Raw genomic sequence first — 20,080 nt, forward strand, 5'->3', positions numbered from 1 at the left:
AAGCAGAGCCACCGGACCAGCGAACCGTCCGCAGCTGCGGGAGGTCCAGCCGAGCCGCGCGACCAGCGGACCCTCCGCAGTCATGCCCGCGGGAGGTCCGCTGCTCCCGCGGCTCCGGGGCGCCTCCCGCGCATGACTGCTTGGGGCGGCCAAAAACGTAGAGCCGCCCCTGGCAGAGAGACATACGGTAGCCTTCACGGAAGGGACAAGCTGCCTGCCCGCTTGTCTTATGAATGGAGGATCACAGCCGGCCTGCTTGTTGCTCACTGGGAGAACGACTTTGGGTTACCTTAACGTCATTAGACCAGGAAAGTGTCTTGTTATTTTAAATCTGGACTCTAGAAGGCATATTATGATTTTGTTTTAAATGTAACCCATTGTTTCTAACACTTTTACTTACTTGCTCTTATATGAATTGCTGTTGTTTGCTTTCACTGTACTTTTAACCGTAAACAAAGAGAAGTGCTGGGTGTTAACCAGAGCAGTGATCCTGTGGTAAGCTGAGGTGTAGCGTTCCTTTGCGAACAGCAGGTCTGTGAATTCTGTGTGTCGAGCGGAACAGAGGCTGGACACTCTGCAAATTTATCAGCACCTATTTACTTCCAGATCATTGATGAAAATGTCAAATAGTATCTGGCCTAGTACCGATCTCTGCAGATCCCCGCTAGAAACACCCCCATTCAGGGATGATTCCCCATTGACAGCTGCTTCTTGAGAGCTGCCAGTCAGCCTGTTCTTAATCCATTTCACTTGTGCTCTGTTGCTGTTGCATTGTGCTATATTTTTTATCAGAATGTCATGTGAGTCTAAGTCAACTGCCTTACAAAAACCCTAAATATATTACCGCTACCCAACTGCGTTTATCAACCAAATTCTTAACCTTTTTAAAGAATTTAATCAGCTTTGTCTGACAAAAAATGTCTTTCCCATAAACCAGTGCAGTCTGGCTTTAACTACATCTTTTCAGTCTTTGTTGATGGAATCCCTTATCAGCTTTCCCCTTATGTGTCCCAGGATTGATGTCACGCTAACCAGCCTGTAATCCCCCTGGTCACCCTGCTTGCCCGGCACAGCATTAGCATTCTACCAGTCTTCTGGAATTTCATTCCAACATCTATTAAAAATGAACATTTGCAGGCCTGTGATTGGAACGTGTTTAGTAGATGTTGTTTAACATCCTCCTCGGTCATTAATGGGCTGGAAAGTACTTCATCATCCTCATATGATAGGAGTTCATCATCCTGCTTCTCTCCAAATACAAAGCACCTTTTGTACATCCTTATTAACAGCTTTACCATCTCCATCTAGGAATGGAATCAGTCTGGTCCTTAGCCCTACCAGCCTTGGATTTTTCCTTGATGTTTTTTAGGTTCCTTTATCGCCATCTCTGCTGGGAATAGACAATCACGGATGATCCTGTCCCACTCCCCACCCTGGTCTCGCTAAAGTCTCAGTCCCAAGCCATGGAGAAGCCGGAGCTGCTCCAGAACTGGCAGGGCTGGGGAGATTCCAGGCCAGTAGTGGTGAGATGCAGCCAGGGCAACTCCCATCCTGCAGTCCCAGGAGGGAAAAAAAATCAGACCTGGGAATCCCCCTGATCCCCCAGAGCCAATGAGGATGCGGCAGGAGATCACTCTGCCCTGGCAATCAGGTAGGAGATGAGTCCCATGAGCAGCGGCACCAGGATGAGCAGAGACACCCAGACCCCGATGCTGAGAAGAGAGAACCGGAAGGACTTCCGGGCCCAGAGATCCGCATCAGAAGAGTTTGTCTTCCGCTTCTCGTTGGCCTGGGAGAAAAGGGAAAGTCAGCAGAAGCACGGCCCTGTCATCCTCCTTCACTGCTATATCCCAGCCCCTGGTAGTCCCCAGCACCGAGACATGGGCCCCTGCCCCCCGCTACATCCCAGCCCCTGGTAGCTCCTGGCACCGAGATGTGCCCCCTGCCCCCCGCTAAATCCCAGTCCCGGTAGCCCCCAGCACTGAGACCCGGCCCCGTGCCCCCTGCTAAATCCCAGCCCCCAGTAGCCCCCAAGCTCCGAGACATGGTCCCGTGCCCCCCACTACATCCCAATCCCTGGTAGCTCCTGGCACTGAGACACAGCCACGTGCCCCCCACTACATCCCAGTTCCTGGCACTGAGACAGGGCCCTGTGCCCCCACCACCATATCCCAGCTCTTGGGAACATCCAGCACCAAGACATGGCCCCAGCCCCACCTCGCCCTATTATATCCCAGCTCCCAGAACCCTCCAGCACTGAGACATGTCTCCATCCTCCCTGCTGTATCTCAGCCCCCCTCACCTTGACAGCATAGATTAGGGCCAGCACCCCCAGGCAGGAGCAGCCGCAGATGATGCTGCCTATGGCCAGGTTGCGGAGGGCACGGGGACGTGGGGTCCAGCCAGACGGCTTAGGCCGCGAGGGCCCCTCCTGGATCATCACCACAGTCTCTGCCTCATCCTTTGCGGGTTTCCCAGCGCAGCCATTCCCCACGCTGAGTGCCATCTCCTCCCCCATGGGGCACCAAGGGCTCCCCCAGCATGGGGCCGTGGGGACACCTACGGGACAGAAACACGGATAGTCACATGCCACAGTCCTGCCCTGCCCTGCTCCAGGCATGGCCATGCTCCCCCTCAGGGAGGGGAATTGGGATGCCAGGGTCAGGGACAGGGTGTTGAGCCCAGAGTTATTAGGGAGAAGCCCCCCCCAGCACCAGCTCCCTTAAGGCTGGGTCCCCTCTGAGCCGGGTCCCCTCATCCTTCACGGGCTTCCCCTTTCGGGCTGTGTCTGTGCCTGGGATTATCTGCGTCATTGCCCCGAGTCACTGCCTGCAGGGGATTCCCCAGCTGCCCAGGGAAGGGAGATGGCACCAAATGCCAGGGCACAGCACATTCCTGAGCTTCCAGGGACAGCAGCGGCCTCAGCCAGGAAATGCCCCATCCCCCAGTGCCCCCAAGAGGGGGAAGCCTTTCCCCCCCCCCCCCGTCTCTGGTTCAGAATCGTTCCTTCGCTCTTTCTGTCAGCTCCTTTTCAAAGGCGGCTCTGAGTGCAGCGCAAACACCAGCCCCTGGGCTTCGCAGTCAGGTTGGGTGCCTCTCCAAAGCCTGCTGGGTCCCGACAGCGACTCTCAGGCCACACCCAACAGCCCTGGCTGGAAAATCATTAGCCACAACCCGGAGGGGCAAAGGAGGATGGGGGGAGGCTCTAGCCAAGAGCAGGGTGCTAAGGGGAGTAACTATCCCATAGCGCCAGGGCAGCTGTGAGTCTGGTCTGCCCTAGGGAAAGGCAGGGAGTAGACTGGGGCGGGGGGGACAGGCTGGATGGGCCCTGATGGGGAGTCGTCTCCATCTCTGCTGGGGAAACAGACTCTTGGGGAGGGGGCTGTGCGGAGGAGGAAGGGGTGGGGTGGAAGGAGGGGCCCCCTCCCCCCCAGGGGAGAATTGTCTCACCTGGTGGCAAGGTCCTGGCCTGGGATCCCAGCTGCACCCGTCTCCCTCTGCCTGTTTGTCTGCACACGGGTGAGTTCCCGGTCCAGGTTTGGCAGTTCCTCTTTAGGGCTGGGCCCAGCCTCTCAGCATGAGCTCACTGACTCTGACTCAAAGCTGGCCGGCTGCCTCGGCAAACGCCCCCACCCACCTTGCCCCTCTGGCCGAGTCCCTGCCAGGTCCCCGGGTGGATAGTCAGGCTGGGCTAGTGGCTTGAGCCTTGACATCCCCCTGCCTCTGGGGCGTGTGACATGGGGAGGGCTGTTTGCCGTGGGTTAGGAGCTAGTTTCTGGGGCAGGGGAACCGTCTGGCTGCCGCCTTCGATTAGCTTGGGAGTTTTGCTCTCTCCATGCCTGGCAGCCCGCTCCCCATGGGCAGCAGCAGCAGGACATGTGAGTCTCTGTGTGTGTCCCTCTGCCTCTCAGCATGTGTCTATCCAGCAGCCCCAATGCCGAGAAAACATGTCACGAGCCACCGCTCCCTCTCCAGGAGGGGCTGAATCAGGAAGCACTTGGGGCCCATTGCGGGGGACGATCCACTCTGGGACTGCCCGAGCCAGCCAGGAAACCGGTCTTCACTCATTCCTGTGGCATGCCCCAGGGCTGGGGCGCTACAACCCCATGCCCTCATATGGCACAGCTGGGGGTGTGTCACTTCCCCCTGCCCTTATATGGCACAGCTGGGGAGGTCACCCCTTTGCCATGCCCTTGTATGGCACCTCCAAGTGTCATATTCCCAGCAGTGCCATATAAGGGCAGGGGGAGGTGTCAAGCTACCCGGCTGTGCCATATAAGAACAAGAAGAACAGGAGTACATTCTATGCATCCCAAGAAGTGGGCTGTAGCTCACGAAAGCTTATGCTGAAATAAATTTGTTAGTCTCTAAGGTGCCACAAGTCCTCCTGTTCTTTTTGCGGATACAGACTAACATGGCTGCTACTCTGAAACCTGTCATATAAGAACAGTAAGTTCTGCTTGTGCTCTATTTTGCCCATATACATAGTACCACATCTAGATGTGAGAGAACGTTTGTGGTTCTGTTAGAGGGCAGTAAATGTGGCCATTATGGGATGCCAAATAATGCTCTATGCAGAGGATCTGCTAACACAATTCAAAGGCCTGCGTAGAGTACGTTTTAAACGTGTACTCACCGATGGTTAAAGTTTGGAGGGATACAGTTACGACGACGTGTGTGCCTGCGGAAAGGAGTTGCCACAAATGATGTTTAAGAGCTTGCAGGAAGCTATACGGATAATTAGCATGACTTTAGCGAAATACAGCGAAACAAAGCCGTTCAACATTCCATGTGCCGTTCTGATTCTTTGCTCTAGCTGGGTCGTCTGCCTCTGGCCCTTTGTCCACCCGCTCTGGTCTTTGAGCTGAGCGATTCTGTGTTAAACAGAGGCACTGCAGTATGCATCCCAACGTGGTAATATTTAAAACACTCCCCATGCACAAATTTAACACAAGGATCTTTGATTTTACGGTTCACATCATAAAAAACATAAGAGTTGCCATGTTGGGTCACAGACCATGGTCCGTCTTGCTCAGAATCCGGTCTCTGACAGTGGCCCATGCCAGAGCTTAAGAGTGTGCACAGTACAGGGCAAATATGGAGTGATCCACCCTGTCTTCCACCCTTGGCTTCTGCTAGTCAAAGGTTTAGGATAACCTTGAGCATGAGGTTCCATCTCTGACCATCTTGGCTAATGGCCATTGGTGGACCTGTCCTCCATGATCTTATCCAGTTCTTTTTAAAAGCCTGTTATAGTGGAGTCATCACCATGGTCATAGCCAGGGGCATCTACAACACAACCTGGGCAGTCCCCAAATTGCTTCTCTCTCAGAAAGTCATTGGCCTCCCTCAAAGAGGAATTTCTGTTTGGGGCATAGTAGGCTAGGGATCATTGTTGAAAGGGCAAATACATTTGCACACTTAGTTCTGCATTATTTTTCTCAGACATGTTGGTAAGTTAGAGCTTGTCAAGAACAAGAGACACGTGGCCCCATGTCCTCCCGAGCGTATGGTAGGTCTATGGGCAGCAGGGCATCTAGTCTGTCACAAAGTAGCCCTCAGCCACTCGACTCCTACCACTGGTGCACATGGCGAACAATCGATCGCTGCCCCTTTGTAACAGCCTTGAAGACTGTTATCAGGTCCCCCCTGAGTCTTTTTGTCTCAAGACTAAAAACGCCCTTTTTTTTTTTGCCCTTCCTCATAGCTCAGGTTTGCTAAACCTTTTATCATTTTTGTTGCTGTCCTCTGGACTCTCTCCAATTTCTCCGCCTCTTTCCTAAAATGGAGTGTCCAGAACTGGACACAGTGCTCCAGCTGAAACCTCACCAGTGCTGAGTAGAGCGGGACAATTACCTCCCGTCTCTTACATACAACGCCTCTGTTAAAACACCACAGAATGACATTAGCCTTTTTCACAACTGCATCACATTGTTGACTCATATTGAATTTGTGATCCACTATACCCCCAGATCCTTTTTTGCAGTACTATCATCTAGCTAGTTATTTCCCGTTTTGTATTTGTGCCTTTGATTTTTCCTCCCTAAGTGTAATGTTTTTCACTTGTCTTTATTGAATTTCATCTTGTCGAATTCAGACCAATTCCTTAATTTGTCACAGTCATTCTGAATTCTAATCCTGCCCTCCAAAGCGCTTGCAACCTCTCCCAGCTTGGTGTCAGCAACAAATTTTATAAGCATACTCTCCACTCCATTATCTAAGTTACTAATACAAATAGTGAATAGTACTAGACCCAGGACTGACCCCTGGGGCACTCCACTAGATACACCCTCCCACTTTGACAGTGAATCATTGATAACTACCCTTCCAACCAGTTTTGTACCCACCTTATAGCAATTTAATCTAGACCACATTACTCTAGTTTGCCTATGAGAATCTCATGTCTCAAAAGCCTTATTAAAATAGATATATCTATTGCTTCCACCCTAACCACTAGGCCAGTAGCCCTGTCAAAGAAGGAAATTAGGTTGATTTGGCATGATTTGTTCTCATACTCACTTCCACTTCAGTGGTGCCTTTTAACTCCTCCCTTCCCCCGTCTCTCTGCATTAGGGTTTTCTCATCGTAACACCTGTTTTCAGTAATTTCTCAGCTCTCTCAGCTACTGACTTGTATTATTTAATGCTTTCACGTATCTAGAGTTACAGCTTGCGTAAAAAGGTAATAATTGGAGATATACCAATCTCCTAGAACTGGAAGGGACCTTGAAAGGTCATTGAGTCCAGCCCCCTGCCTTCACTAGCAGGACCAATTTTTGCCCCAGATCCCTAAGTGGCCCCCTCAAGGATTGAACTCACAACCCTGGGTTTGGCAGGCCAATGATAGGTAAGAATGGGAAAAAACTCATTCTTTTGGGGACCTTGATTGTGATGATAAAAACAAAGAATGTAATCGTTGCTTTGCAGATACTGCTACAAAATATTGCCCATTGTGTGCTCTCTCCTATGCTTTTGTTAATGGTATTTATTTACTAGTCTGATAGTCCACGGAACAGTACAACTATATTTGATTAAACTTAACAGACGTTTAAGAGGCAAATGTGGAGAAGGTTGCAGTTTCAGACAAAAAAAAATTCAGAAAGGGAGGAGAGGGCATGGGACAACAGTGTCAGAGGCTGCAGCCTTATCTCTGACCCGAATGCAGGCACAAAGCCATGGCTTTTGCTTTTTAACATTTTACTTTTTTATTGTAAAATCCCTGAACTGAGCAGATTTATAGCATGCTTAGAATTTAAGTCTCTCTTTACAATTGGCAAGTGATGAGCCTAGTAGAATATCAGGGTTGAAAAGGACCTCAGGAGGTATCTAGTCCAACCCCCTGCTCAAAGCAGGACCAACCCCCAACTAAATCATCCAGCCAGGGCTTTGTCAAGCCTGACCTTAAAAACCTCTAAGGATGGAGATTCCACCACCTCCCTAGGTAACTCATTCCAGTGCTTCACCCCCCTCCTAGTGAAATAGTGTTTCCTAATATCCAACCTAAACCTCCCCCACTGCAACTTGAGACCGTCAGGGTACATCTTCACTATCGCTCTATTGGGGATCAATTTATTGCATCTAGTGTAGACACAGATAAATCAATCCCCGATCGCTTTGCCGTTGACTCCAGAACTCCACGGCGGCAAGAAGCGGAAGCAGAGTCAACGGGGGAGTGTTGGCAGTCGATCCTGCACCATGAGGATGCGAGGTAAGTCGAACTAAGATACGTCGACTTCAGCTACACTATTCTCATAGCTGAAGTTGCATATCTTAGGTCGATTCCTCTCCCGCCCAGTGTAGAACAGGGCTCACTCAGGTACTTAGTAAGAGACCTATGTCCCATCTTTGTTAACTATCTTTACAGAAGGTATTTGTGTGGTTGGGGGGTTTTCTAGTCTGGGCAATTCATTTAGCAAAACTTCAAAAATAAGCTAACACGGTTTTTTAAAGGTAGAGACAGATCTTTTAAACATTGATACGTAATTTTTATTTCACTAGACCTCTTCATCTTTAACACAAACCCAAAAGACTAAACAACCTGTTCCACCTAGTATTTAGCTGTGACAGAATACCTTCCCCAGACCTCTACCTAATTCAACTGATAATGCACAGACTTGGCTCAGCCATATAGACCAATGGTTCACCTTGTTGTTAAAACAGGGAGACCAGAAAGGAAAGATTTATAGAGGTGTTCCAGCCTACTAGAGAACAACAGATCTTGAAGGGACTTTGCATTGAACACTAAAACAAGTGTAAGGAGCATCAAAGCAGATGGAGAGTCTCTGTATAAATTATAAACTTTAAATTGAACATTTCAGCCGTTAGCGGCATTAATGGAGGAACTGCAACTTGAGTAAGCAGAACTGCACAAATTGTCCAAGGGCTGCAAAGTGCCCATGGAAAGCAACTTGTGGAGGTAAATTGCTGACCAATGCAAACAAGCCAGTGCTCAGGGTATGTCCCAAGATGATTGTACCAACCAAGAGTCACAGCCTAACTTGTTTTACACAAGCCGGTGTGATAAGATGTGCAGCACAAAGAGACTAGAAAGTTCCAGTCCCAGCTGCAAAACCTCAAAAGCTGATGTTTCATTCCCTAATTGGATGGCACATTTAAAATCTTCACCATCCACACCAGCACTTCCAAGAAAAGGAATACATGCTGTCTCTTTCAGCACACAGCCACCTGGAAGGGAGAAGACAGAGATCCTGAGCTGATCCCCGAGTCCTCCTGGTGACATGAAGTATCTGTCTCAGATAGGCACTTTTAACTGTCTCCATTTTCCAGCAATTCAGGTTGCCTGCTAATACACTGGGAAAAGACTGTGTGTGTCCTTTGCTCCACCTGTGTTTGCAACGTCAGCTCTTACGGTGAATAGTAACAGTGCTCAAAGCTGACAAGTGAGCAAAGATCTGGTAAGTAACACACAGACTTTCTCTTGGGTGATGACTCAAGTCAATCAACTGACCACTTGCTGAAACTGGGTTCCTAATTAGTAAGGAAGTATATACATGCTTGTGTATGAGCTTTAAAGAGTGTCACAGAACGTGTTCTTGTTTTGTAGCAAATTCCACTCGAGATTGTTGTACAGTAGCTTTGACACTGAACAAATGACTGCTGGTAACTAAGATGGTATAACACTGTATGCATGTCTACCATAGTTAATGTTCCATACTGGTGTCCCAGTTCAGGGCAGGTGTAGCTGTATCTGCCATCAGTGGTTCTGCAAGGGCACCCAACCTTCAGGCTTCCAGCACCACAGCTGTTGCCTTTACTGAGTGGAGCCCTGGGTCTCTCTCCCTTCTGACCAGGGTATTTCCAGGATGGACAGTTCCCTGCCTTCGCTCCCAGCACAGACAGGCTGCCCAAACAGACCTGCTTGCTTCCTCTTCAGAGACGAACAGCAATTGCCAGCAATACAAGTTACCATACCAAGCTGACTTTATTCTGAAGGTACAAAGCATGACAGAGAACTATTAAAACCAACAAAAGAACTGGCACACGTACTAATAAGCTTACCAGGGTTCAACCCATCTCTCACATGGGCTGTGGCAAGACCCCTCTTTCAACCCTCGCTCCCAGGGGCTTCCTTGTGATCATAAGTTCAGCAGAGCTTCAGTCACAAGTACACAGACTTAAGAGCCCTCGTAGGCCAAGTCCTTCCACTCTACCCCTGAGGATTGGGGCCCTCCATGGAGCAAGGGAGGATCAGGAAGAAAGGCCCAACTCCACCTTAGCTGTTGTCTGTGGGACTCTGGAGAATCCAGTTGGAACTAGTCTATGCGTATCTCCCTGGGGAGGGGGCTTCAAAGACTGATAATGCAGGAAGTTAGTTAGCACCCCATTCCCTACTAGAGAAGGTACATACAGTGCTGCAATAACGCAGATGGATGCATTTTTAATGCCATGTACCCCAAAGGCGTTAACTCTGTAAAGTTTCTCTTAGTTCCGTATGATTTGTTCAGGACATTATGGGATATTGTCAGCGTGGCACACCTTCCAGTCAGTCCTGGGCACACACAGATATCAAATGAGACCAAGCGGGCAAGCTTCTTGATCTGCACTCAGTCTTCACGACTCATTAGAATGTAGGAATTCATCTTAGCTACTTCGGAGCGTTAGAGCCTGGAGCTAATCTCACTCCTTGGGAAACAGGTAACAAGGATTGATTACTATGCCTCCACGGGTGAACTGGCGTGTAAGTAACTGGCACATTGTCTTCTACTCTAGTTTTGGATTGTTTCCTCTGGTGTGAGAGCAGCACCAAAGTTGCTGACACCAACAGGCATAAGCGAGACCCAGTTTTGAGTGACTTGAGTAAAAGCGTTTTCGATGGCAGTTGTGTGATTTGATTCTGAAAACCTACATGGTTATATTGACCGTGCTAGTTTATGGAGCCACATCATAGTTCAACACTATTCTTGTCTTCTTATGTCCTAAACTCATAGTTGCTGCTAAGGATATTTAATCCAATTCAACTCCCATGACCTTTTCTTTAGTTAAGCAATCAGCATGAGAAGAACCCTAAGAAAGGTGAGCCTGGTAATCAGATAAGAAGTTGCTTAACCAAGGTTTATTTTATACCCTGTATTTCTTACATGGGCCACCGACTTCTTGCTGTGTTGAGCCCAATGACTTCTGTTAGATCAAATCATTTCAGCCCTGTTGTGAGACACAGGCAGAGAACAGGGGGGACTGAGCTGCCAGCCTGAGGATGTGGCAATGGGAGGGAACTGCTGAGGTGAGAGATGCCCAGATGACCCCAGCAGGCGAGCACCCCATGGTGCAAAGGAAGGAGGTCAGAGGAGATGGGCATTGCCTTGAAGGAATGGGAGAACAGAGGCACACAACTCACTGCAGAGAATGTGCTGGTAGTTTTCTCTCTATATTTTTTAAAAACACTTTATTCATAGCATTATTCTGAAGAGAGTTTACATCCCCCTCTGTACACGTTCTGAACATGCTTCAGTGGGAAAGACAGCTCCATGGGAACACCTCCCTCCACCCCCAGATCTCCCAGCTCCCCAACCACATACTCCCTGAGAGTGGCTGCTGCCCCCAGTCCTGCTACGGAGTGGGGAAATGTTTTGTATAAGGGAACACAACACTGAGGAGTCAATTTAAATTACTGATCAATGGCACATCAGCTAACCACGCTCGGTCAGTTTATTAAGCAAAGACAGATCAGCACAATACAGAAAAGCAAAGGTTAGCACTGTACCAGCTGGGGATACAGGCTCACAGCAGTTTTCAATCTGTTCCAAAATCATGAGCTTAGCTGACATATTTATATTCTACATTTTCAACAGGCAGAAAACCCCCATCTCACGGTCACAAATTTCCCTATTCTTATCTACTTTCCCCACCTGTTTTTCAAGGTTTACCGACATCTTCACCCAAGACACCTGCACCAATCATTCCTGTCACTTTATACCCTGTATTTTGTACATTGTTATTTGGCAAACCTTAAAATATACATCTCGTTTGACAGTTCCTACACTTACAAATACCAGAAGTTATATACAGCTCACTCCATAGTCTTTTGATTAATTTAGAGTGCACAAGTCACTGATCACGGTACTCACACAGCTACGTAAAATTTATCACACCAACTGACATTGGTGGGTCTCACACAGATCTGAAGACTAATTAATACTCAACTGAAAAGGAAACAGCAAAGTGGTTCCTTGCCTTGCACATGCTCACAACCTCATGGAGACCACCAGAAGCATCACAGGTAAAGATGGAAGAAACAGTAAGTGGAGAAACACCATAAGTAGACATGATTCCACTATCCTGTCATCCTGGTGTATGGAGTTGGTCTGACCAGCTTTTAACTAATTTTCCAAACAACCCACCAGATTATTTGAGACTGTAAGTAAGCCATTCCTAGCAAAGAGAAAATAGTTTATTTTTAAATATGAACCTTTCAAAAATCAGCTCAGGAATCACAAGTCAACAACTGTAAGCTTAGCATGAACATCTAGCATGCTAGGAGTCTGCTTCATAGTTACAGAACTTAGCGTAAGTGCAGAAAATACAAAACTGTCAGAAATATATTGGCTAATAACCCCCTCTACCCCCCCCCCCGATTATAGCAACAGGATGACACCCTGGGGGGAAAAATGTAGCTGATGTGAAAGCATTTAAATTAAGTTTAGGCTGTTTTAGCAAAATACATGACAAAATAAAACTGACACACACAAAATCAATACAATTAAAGCCTTAAGAGTAATCTCTATCCAAGCATTAAACATAAGTATTTCTAAGTCACCATCATGCCTGTGATGTGTATAGCCTTTTCTGCTTTGTGCATGACATCGCTAATCTGAGTAAGATGCATATCTCTTCAGTCCAATGATGTTTTTACATTTGAGGTTAGTGGATCAATGTGTAGGTTAAACAACTGCTATTTTTTAACTTCATCCTGGTAATGGGGTTCACTGTGGATAATGGATTCATCGATGCCTGTTCTGACGTACACATTATGGTTTGACTTGCAACACTGTGGGTCAAACAAAGTTGGAGTGGTGATATCACAAGCGAAGTCAATCTAAAAAATGTTTTTAACTGATTACTATGCAAAACCATCTCTCCAGAGCCTAGGTCGCCCTAACTGCTGGTTGTCACCACTGGATGAGCTTTGCGGGACAAGAGGCTGTAGCATCTTGTTCACCTGTCTCGTTGAGCCATGTCAGGCTGGCATGGACACAGACAGGAGTTATGTCGTCAAAGGCAGCAGGCTACATGTGGTGGGCTCCAGGTTTGTACTGCTGAATGAAATACCAGCAGCTGTGGTACATCCAGACACTCGTTGCAGATGTAGATGTTTTCTTCTAGGTAAACAAGTGACTGGACAAATGCCAATTTATTAAACATGGCAGCACTAAAATTTGGACAATGGAAGCGAAGACTGTTTAGATCAACACGTACCTCTGTTATGATGAGGTGTCACTGACTCCAAATTAAAAAATTGTGCTCAAGGGAATCTGTTTGCAGGATTTGAGACATTGCCGGTTTACAAGAGCCTTTGAATACACTGAGGGAAAGACCATTTAGCTAATTGTTTGTCATTGATAAAATCAGGAAATTTATCCATTTCAACATCACTTGACAAACTGGTTATGGCAGTTAACACATAACTTCCGTAAATTGTGCAAATAATCTCCTTACCTATGCCATATTCCTTTTCTTTCCTGTTATTTATTAATTCAAGAATTTTGGTGTCCAGCTGAACAGTTTAGCAATGTCATGCTTATTATACACACACAAAATATACCTTTCCTCAGTAGTTAGGCCATTAATGCCATATTTTAGGTTTAGAAACTGTTTCCACTGCCTGGTACTTGAAATAGTTAATGAGTCTTTTTATATTTTCCAGATCTTGCCTGTTCGAAAAAGACATCCCTGATCCAAATAATCCTAAAATGGAACCAACAATTCCCTCAAAACTTCAGAGTTGCCTATTTTGAAAGATACCAGACTATGTAATAGTTTATTGAGCAGCTCCCAGATTTTGCACTTGTCCCTGATAAAATGCTATTAAGTCTAATAACAAAGATGCATACAGCAACAATACACTTGTTTTTACACAGTGGACAAATTCAGCAATATTCCATTGAGAAAGATTTAAAACAACAGATATATATGCATAAACTGCACATTATTAAGCAAAGCACCAGGGACTGAAATAGCAGTTAGACCAGTAAGCAAGCACAGGTCCAACCTTAGGGCACTGTAACATCTCTATAGCCAACTGCATACTCAGTTCTTACATAGTAGGTGGAAGTGTAATTGGCTCATCTGTCACCTGTAGGTTTATCTTTCCTTCCGATGCCTGGGGGTTTCTTCACTGTGCACTGATATATCTCGGTGTCTTTGGTCTCTAAAACAGCTGAAGTTGGGTAGCATGCTAAACTTTATACACATTTCTCTTATTTCCAGTAACCCGACTACACATAGATGAGTTTAATTTACCCACAGTTCATGTCATGCTTTTCACTTTGATGTTCCCAATTCATTAGCAATGTACACATGTGCTTGTTTAAGGTAGTCTTTGAAATTTTTTACACAAAACATCCATTTTTATTCCCTCAATCCCGTGCATCATTAGTTTTTCATAGACGCTTTGAAAGTCTCATTTCTCCATGCATCACTACCTCAAACAAAATGCAATTTCTTTCACTAGCAAAGCAGCCCAGTTGCCATGTGAAGTAATGGAATGAGACTGTCCTGGTCTCTTCCCTTTACAGAGAAACTTTCTCAACATCAGTTTGACTATTCTGTTCATCCTTTCCACCTGTCCTGAGCACAGTATGGAATGTGGAACTTTTGTTTTGTCCCCAACAACAAAAGACAATTTTGTAAGATTTTTTTCCTGTAAAATTAGTTCCTCGATCTGATTTCAATTTTGCCAGTAGGGCCCAATAGGAGAATACCTGGACTACAACACACGAGCCGTTGCTGAAGTAAAAAATATTTATTTCCTTTTTAACTTGCAGGTAACAGTCCCACCAAATGAATCTGCAAAGTAGACCATGGCCCTGAATTTTTATGAGCTTTAAGGGGAGCACCGTTCTTATTACTTTAAGATAATTTTGCACACAGATCAAGCAATCACAGTATTATTTCACATCATTTCTTATCTCTGGCTACAAACCTACTCTCAACAATCTTTGCCTGGTTTTATCAGTCCCTTGCTACCCTCCTGAGGAAACATCATGGACCAAATAAATCCAATTTTCAAAATTTGCTCTGGCACCAGTCATATTAGTGACCCATTCCCTTTTTACATAAGAAAGCAACTCTCCATGGCTCTCTATTTTGGTCTGTAAGATTTTAAGAGTGAGTCCTATGATAATTCCTTCTTTGCCTGCACCTGTTTTATTGCTTCTGACAACACGGCAATCTACCTCTGCAGAGCCTACAAATCAGGTACGGTCTCTGAAAGACTGACTGCTAAAACAGAAATGCTCACAATTTTATGGAAAGAGCCCATCACTTCCTTGTCACCCCTTGAGCACTTGGTTTAGCAAGAATTAGCAATAAGATTTTCATAATGAAATGGAGCCATACAGCTTTCTTCATTAGCATAATGGTGACTATCACTGCCCGTCCTGCAGCAGACTGGGGTCTGATTCCCAACAAGGAAGCTGCACTTCAAGGTTTACCGAATTTACCAGTGACTCTGGTAAGAACAGAGTACCTTTTAAACAAATCAAGTAATTAAATGAGAAGGGTGAGGTGGGGGACACAAAAATAAAATGACGAAGAATGCAAGCACCAAAAAAAAAAAAAGTAAGAAAAAATTTGAAGAGAGCGTAGAATACAGAAGGAAAAGCAATTTATAAGCGATGGGAGGAGAAAGTCTATGGCCAGCGCAAGAGGTCAGACTAGAAGGATCATAATGGTTTCTTCTCACCTTGGAATCTAGGAAACCTTTAGAACAACGGGAGAGGATGAAGCGAAGGAAGCAATGTAGGAAAGGAGAGAGGCAAGATCAGGGGCAGGTTTATTAGAAAGGCTGGAATTCGGTGGGGGCATTACAGAGCCATGCAGAATTGGAAAGCGAAAGCAAGGGTACGAGGAAACCAGTGGAGCGTTCCAAAGCACAGGCAACAGCACCAAGTTCAGCACCCTGAGTTGAGCGAGGAGAGAAAGGAGCAGACCATGAACACCGAAGCCTTTGAGTTAAACCGTCCTCATCAGACAGTGGTGTGGGAATTTGAAGATTTAAAGGCTGCTCTTTTTTCTTTTTAGACCTGTTCCTTTCTTCTCCTTTTCTACATTCTGAGTGAGCCACTGATGGGCCCCGTTTTGCTACTGCTAACTGCTGCTGTGCTACGGGTGGAGCGGGCTGGGGGGTGTTCAGAGGCACCGCTTTCCCCCAACGAGTTGCCTTCTGGCTCTGCTTCAGGGGCGGCGTTCTGGGGTGGGAGCAGGGCCGAGGTCTCACTGCCCAAGTCTGGCTTTTCTTTCTGCCAGAGTGGGGCCACCCCATCCTCACTATCCAATGAGCTCTCGCTGCCGGCCAGGACAGGCTCCTCCTTCCTCCACCGCCTCCTCCTCTTGCGGCCAGGCAGAGGTGGCTCATTCTCAGCAGAGGTGTCACGGTCTGAGGCTGACCCGGAGCACAGGACTGCCACCTCCATGCGGGGCAAAGCTGGGCTCTTGGAGGGCCGGCCCCGCTTGCGCTTGGAGGGTGATTCAGCAGTGGGGACAGCCGGGGCCCAGGGCACCTTGGGAGGCCGACCCCGCCGGCGCTTCTCCAGAGGCTGCTCACTGCTTACTGTCTTGCTCCTGGATGAGGCTGGCTCAGGGGCACTGGATCCTGGCTTCTGGGCATGTGGCTTTGGGGTGCTGGGTGAAGGCTGTGCTTCCCCCTCCCCTGGCATTTCTGAGGTCCTGCTCCTTGGTGAGGAGAGTTCAGGCATCTTAGTCTCCAGCTTCATGACATGGGACGTGGGGACACCGGGTGGTGGCTGCACATCTCCCTTGTTGATTTCTGGAGACTTGTTTTTGGAGGGCCGGTGCCTCTCATGGGGCAAATCAGTATGGGGGATGACCAGGGCACTGCGCACCTTGGGAGGTCGGCCCTGCTTGCGCTTCTCCAGGCGGGAGTTGCTCTCACAGCTGTCTGTCTCGCTCCCGGGTGAGAACAATTCAGGGGCCTTCGTCTCCAGCTTCCTGATGTGGGACTTAGGAGTGCCGGATGGCAACTGCGTCTCCCCCTGGCTCAGCTGCTCCAGCGACTTGATCTTGGGAGGCCGACCCCGCTTGCGGGGAAACTCAGCACTGCAGGCGACCGGGGGACACCGTGCCTTGGGAGGCCGGCCCCGCTTGCGGGGTGACTCAAAACTGGGGGTGACCACTACCAGGGAACGCTGTGCCTTGGCTGGCCGGCCCCGCTTGCGAGGTGACTCAGCGCCGGGGGTGACCACTACCAGGGAACGCTGTGCCTTGGGAGGCCGGCCCCGCTTGCGGGGTGACTCAGAACTGGTGGCAACTACGCAACACTGTGCCTTGGGAGGTCGGCCTGGCTTGCGGGGAGACTCAGCACTGGGGGTGATTGGGACACACTGCGCTTTGGGAGGCCGGCCCCGCTTGCGGGGTGACTCAGCACTGTGGGCAACCAGGGAACATCCTGCCTTGGGAGGCCGGCCTGGCTTGCGGGGAGACTCAGCACTGGGGGCGATTGGGACACGGTGCACCTTGGGAGGCCGGCCCCGCTTGCGCTTCTCCAGGGGAGAGTCATTCTCAAGGATCTTCTTGCTTCTGGGTGAGGAGGGCTCAGGCACCTTGGTCTCTGGCTTCCTGGCCTGGGACTTGGGGGTGCCGGCTGGGGGCTGCACCTTCCCCTGGCTTGGCTGCTCCACAGACTTGTTTTTGGGGGGCCGGCCCCGTTTAGGCTTGAGGGGCACTGGGGACAGGCTGAGGGCCATCTCTGGCTCAGAAGCTTCGTCTTCGCTCTCCACCTCAATCCTGCGGCTGGCGGGCTGGCTGCGGCGCTGCAGCAACTCCTCGCCGCTGGAGGACAGCGCCAGCGCTGAGATGCTGCTGGTCCAGCTGCTGCCGCTGTCGTTATCTTTCTGGTCCAGCTCCCTCCTGCCACCGAGGTCAGGCAGTTTGTCCTCAAGCCCCATGTCCTGGGTCATGCTAGTCAGCTTCTCCTGGAGCTGAGCTCACAGACCTGCAGACCAGCTGGGGCGGGGAGAGAGAGACACCAAGTGGGGAGGGGGCAGCAACTCGCCTCTATCTGCACTTCCCCCTCCCCAAGCATTAGAGCCCCACGCCCAGGTCCCCCCTCCTTTCCTAACCACCCCCCCCCATCCACCTACCTCCAGCTCCCCACTCTGCCAATCAACCCTATTCCCAGATACCACTCACCTCCTTCCAGCTCCCACCACTCACATCCCCCCAGCTCCCCCCTCAGCCAACCAACCCTATTCCCAGATACCACTCACCTCCTTCCAGCTCCCCATAGCCAACCAATCCTCTCCCCCAGATACTACTCACCTTCCTCCAGCTGCCCCCTCCTCCTCCAGCCCCTCACCCCAGGTCCCCCCTCAGCCAACCAACTCTCTCCCCCAGATACCACTCACCTACTTCCAGCTCCCCCCTCCTCCAGACCCTCCCCCCAGCTCCCCTCTCAGCCAACCAACCCTCTCCCCCAGCCACCACTCACCTCCCCCCAGCTCCCCCCTCAGCCAACCAACCCTCTCCCCCAGATACCACTCACCTCCCCCCAGCTCCCCCCTCACCCAACCAACCCTCTCCCCCAGATACCACTCACTTCTCCCCAGCTGCCCCCTCCTCCAGCCTCTCCCCCCAGCTCCCCTCTCAGCCAACCAACCCTCTCCCCCAGATACCACTCACCTCCCCCCAGCTCCCCCCTCACCCAGACCCTCCCCCCAGCTCCCCCCTCAGCCAACCAACCCTCTCCCCCCAGACACCACTCACATCCCCCCAGCTCCCCTCTCCTCCAGCCCCTCCCCCAGCTCCCCCCTCAGCCAACCAACCCTCCTCCCAGCCCCCACTCACCTCCCCCTCCTCCCAGCCCCCACTCACCTCCCCCCAGCTCCCCTCTCCTCCAGCCCCTCCCCCCCGCTCTCGCAGCCCCAGCCCGCCCCCAAGGCCGCAGCCCCCCACGCGCCCAGCACCTCGGTTCCAGGCCGCGCGATTTCGATTGGGCCGCGCGCCGCGCCCGCTTCCGGAGCGCAGACTGGCTGCCCACGCGCCAAGGAGGCAGGACAATCCACGGGCACTGGCAGGGAGCAAATGAGGGGCGGGTCCGGGGAATGGAGCGGCAGCCTGACTGACCAATCGAGCTGCGGGGCTCGGCCTCGGTGGGTGAACAGCGGGGAGCGCGGCCAAACAGAAAGGGAAGGAGGAGTTTGAAGATGAGTGACGGCTCGGGTAGCCAATCAGAAATGGGGATGCAGCACCGCACTGTGATTGATGAAGCACCCAGCCAATCAGATGTGGAGGAGGGAGCGGTTATCCCAAGTAGCCAACCAGTCAGGAGCCAAGCGAGGGGAGCTGTCAGCCAATAGGGGAAGAGAAGGAGCTCTTAACTGGATAGTTTCCTGGGTTAACATGGGGTCAGCCAGGTGACCTCTGACCCCAGAGGCAAGGTTGGGGCCCTCACGCCAAGGGGGGAAGCGGTGTCACCGCTGCAGCCTGGTCATGTGACCTGACCACCACCCTGGGGTGTCACATGGCAAATGCTGACCCCAGCTGACCCTGTGGTGCCCCCAGGTCACATGACAGCCCAGCCCCCAGTGACCCTTGTGACACGGTCCCTCGGGTGGCTGGGTCGGGGCCAGGGGCGCCACAGTGGGGGGCTGCCCTGGGTGCGTCCTGTCCCCGGCCAGGCCCAGGTTCCCTGAGGCCAGAGGGGCCCGTTAGGCCCCCGTGCCCAAAGCCCCCTGGAGCACAGGGTGGAGACTCTTACCCGTGGGATGAACACACACAACATATGTTCATGGGTAGGGTGACCAGGTGTCCGGTTTGCGACTGGAACACCCAGTGGAAAAGGGATCCTGGCCCGCCCACATTTTGTAACCTGAGGCAGGGAGGTCAACTAATTCCCCCATGCCCCCTCGCTTGGCCCAAAACTGTGAAAGGTCTCAATTCTGCCTTCTTCCTGTTCTACTCCTCATGGTACTGCTCTGCTACCTACCCCAATAAAGGAGAAATAACTACTTAAAATGCCTTGTTCAAAAATTTTAAGTAACACTTAACTTTCAAATGTCTGAACAGCAAATGTAACTTTTCTTGTCTGCATAATAAACACTGGCATTTTTATCTGTTTGAATGATCAAAGTGGTGCTTTCCGTGCCGCCTTGGTTGCAAAGGTATGAACTGCTTCCTGCTGAAGGTTCACAGTCTGGGCCAGCCCATGCTCTATTGAGATGATTGCAAGGCCGACCAGCCTCTCCTGTGTCATTGTGGAGTGTAGATGTGTTTTTATTAACTTCAGCTTGGAGAAGCTGTGTTCTCCACTGGCAACTGTTACAGGAAGTGTTAGAAGTATGTGCAGAGCAACAAAAGGTTTTGGAAAGAGGGTGGTCATCTTATCT

At 49.9% G+C, this 20,080-nt stretch overlaps 2 protein-coding genes across 2 annotated transcripts; both read right to left on the bottom strand.

The window, feature by feature from the left end:
- Nucleotides 1-641: 641 nt before the first annotated feature.
- On the bottom strand, nt 642-3,963 carry TMEM265 (transmembrane protein 265). The gene is made up of 3 exons (XM_045013135.1): nt 3,451-3,963; nt 2,303-2,559; nt 642-1,789 (listed from the first exon to the last, which is right to left on the bottom strand). Exons 2-3 carry the CDS (start codon nt 2,516-2,518, stop codon nt 1,631-1,633), a joined length of 375 nt encoding a protein of 124 aa, XP_044869070.1. The 5' UTR covers nt 2,519-2,559; nt 3,451-3,963; the 3' UTR covers nt 642-1,630.
- A 7,184-nt stretch (nt 3,964-11,147) lies between these two features.
- LOC123368307 (basic salivary proline-rich protein 2-like) lies at nt 11,148-18,785 on the bottom strand. The gene is made up of 2 exons (XM_045013015.1): nt 18,659-18,785; nt 11,148-17,699 (listed from the first exon to the last, which is right to left on the bottom strand). Exon 2 carries the CDS (start codon nt 17,651-17,653, stop codon nt 15,782-15,784), a length of 1,872 nt encoding a protein of 623 aa, XP_044868950.1. The 5' UTR covers nt 17,654-17,699; nt 18,659-18,785; the 3' UTR covers nt 11,148-15,781.
- Between the last annotated feature and the right edge of the window lie 1,295 nt (nt 18,786-20,080).

This window comes from Mauremys mutica, chromosome 4 (genome assembly GCF_020497125.1).
Source record: "Mauremys mutica isolate MM-2020 ecotype Southern chromosome 4, ASM2049712v1, whole genome shotgun sequence".
Lineage (NCBI taxonomy): Eukaryota > Metazoa > Chordata > Testudines > Geoemydidae > Mauremys > Mauremys mutica.

Bases quoted from the DNA above. Each gene is read 5' to 3' on its own strand.
- TMEM265 (XM_045013135.1), bottom strand. From the start codon at position 2,518: ATGGGGGAGGAGATGGCACTCAGCGTGGGGAATGGCTGCGCTGGGAAA. The intron at 1,790-2,302 runs GTGAGGGGGGCT...CTTTTCTCCCAG, and splicing joins CCCTAATCTATGCTGTCAAG to GCCAACGAGAAGCGGAAGAC.
- LOC123368307 (XM_045013015.1), bottom strand. From the start codon at position 17,653: ATGACCCAGGACATGGGGCTTGAGGACAAACTGCCTGACCTCGGTGGC.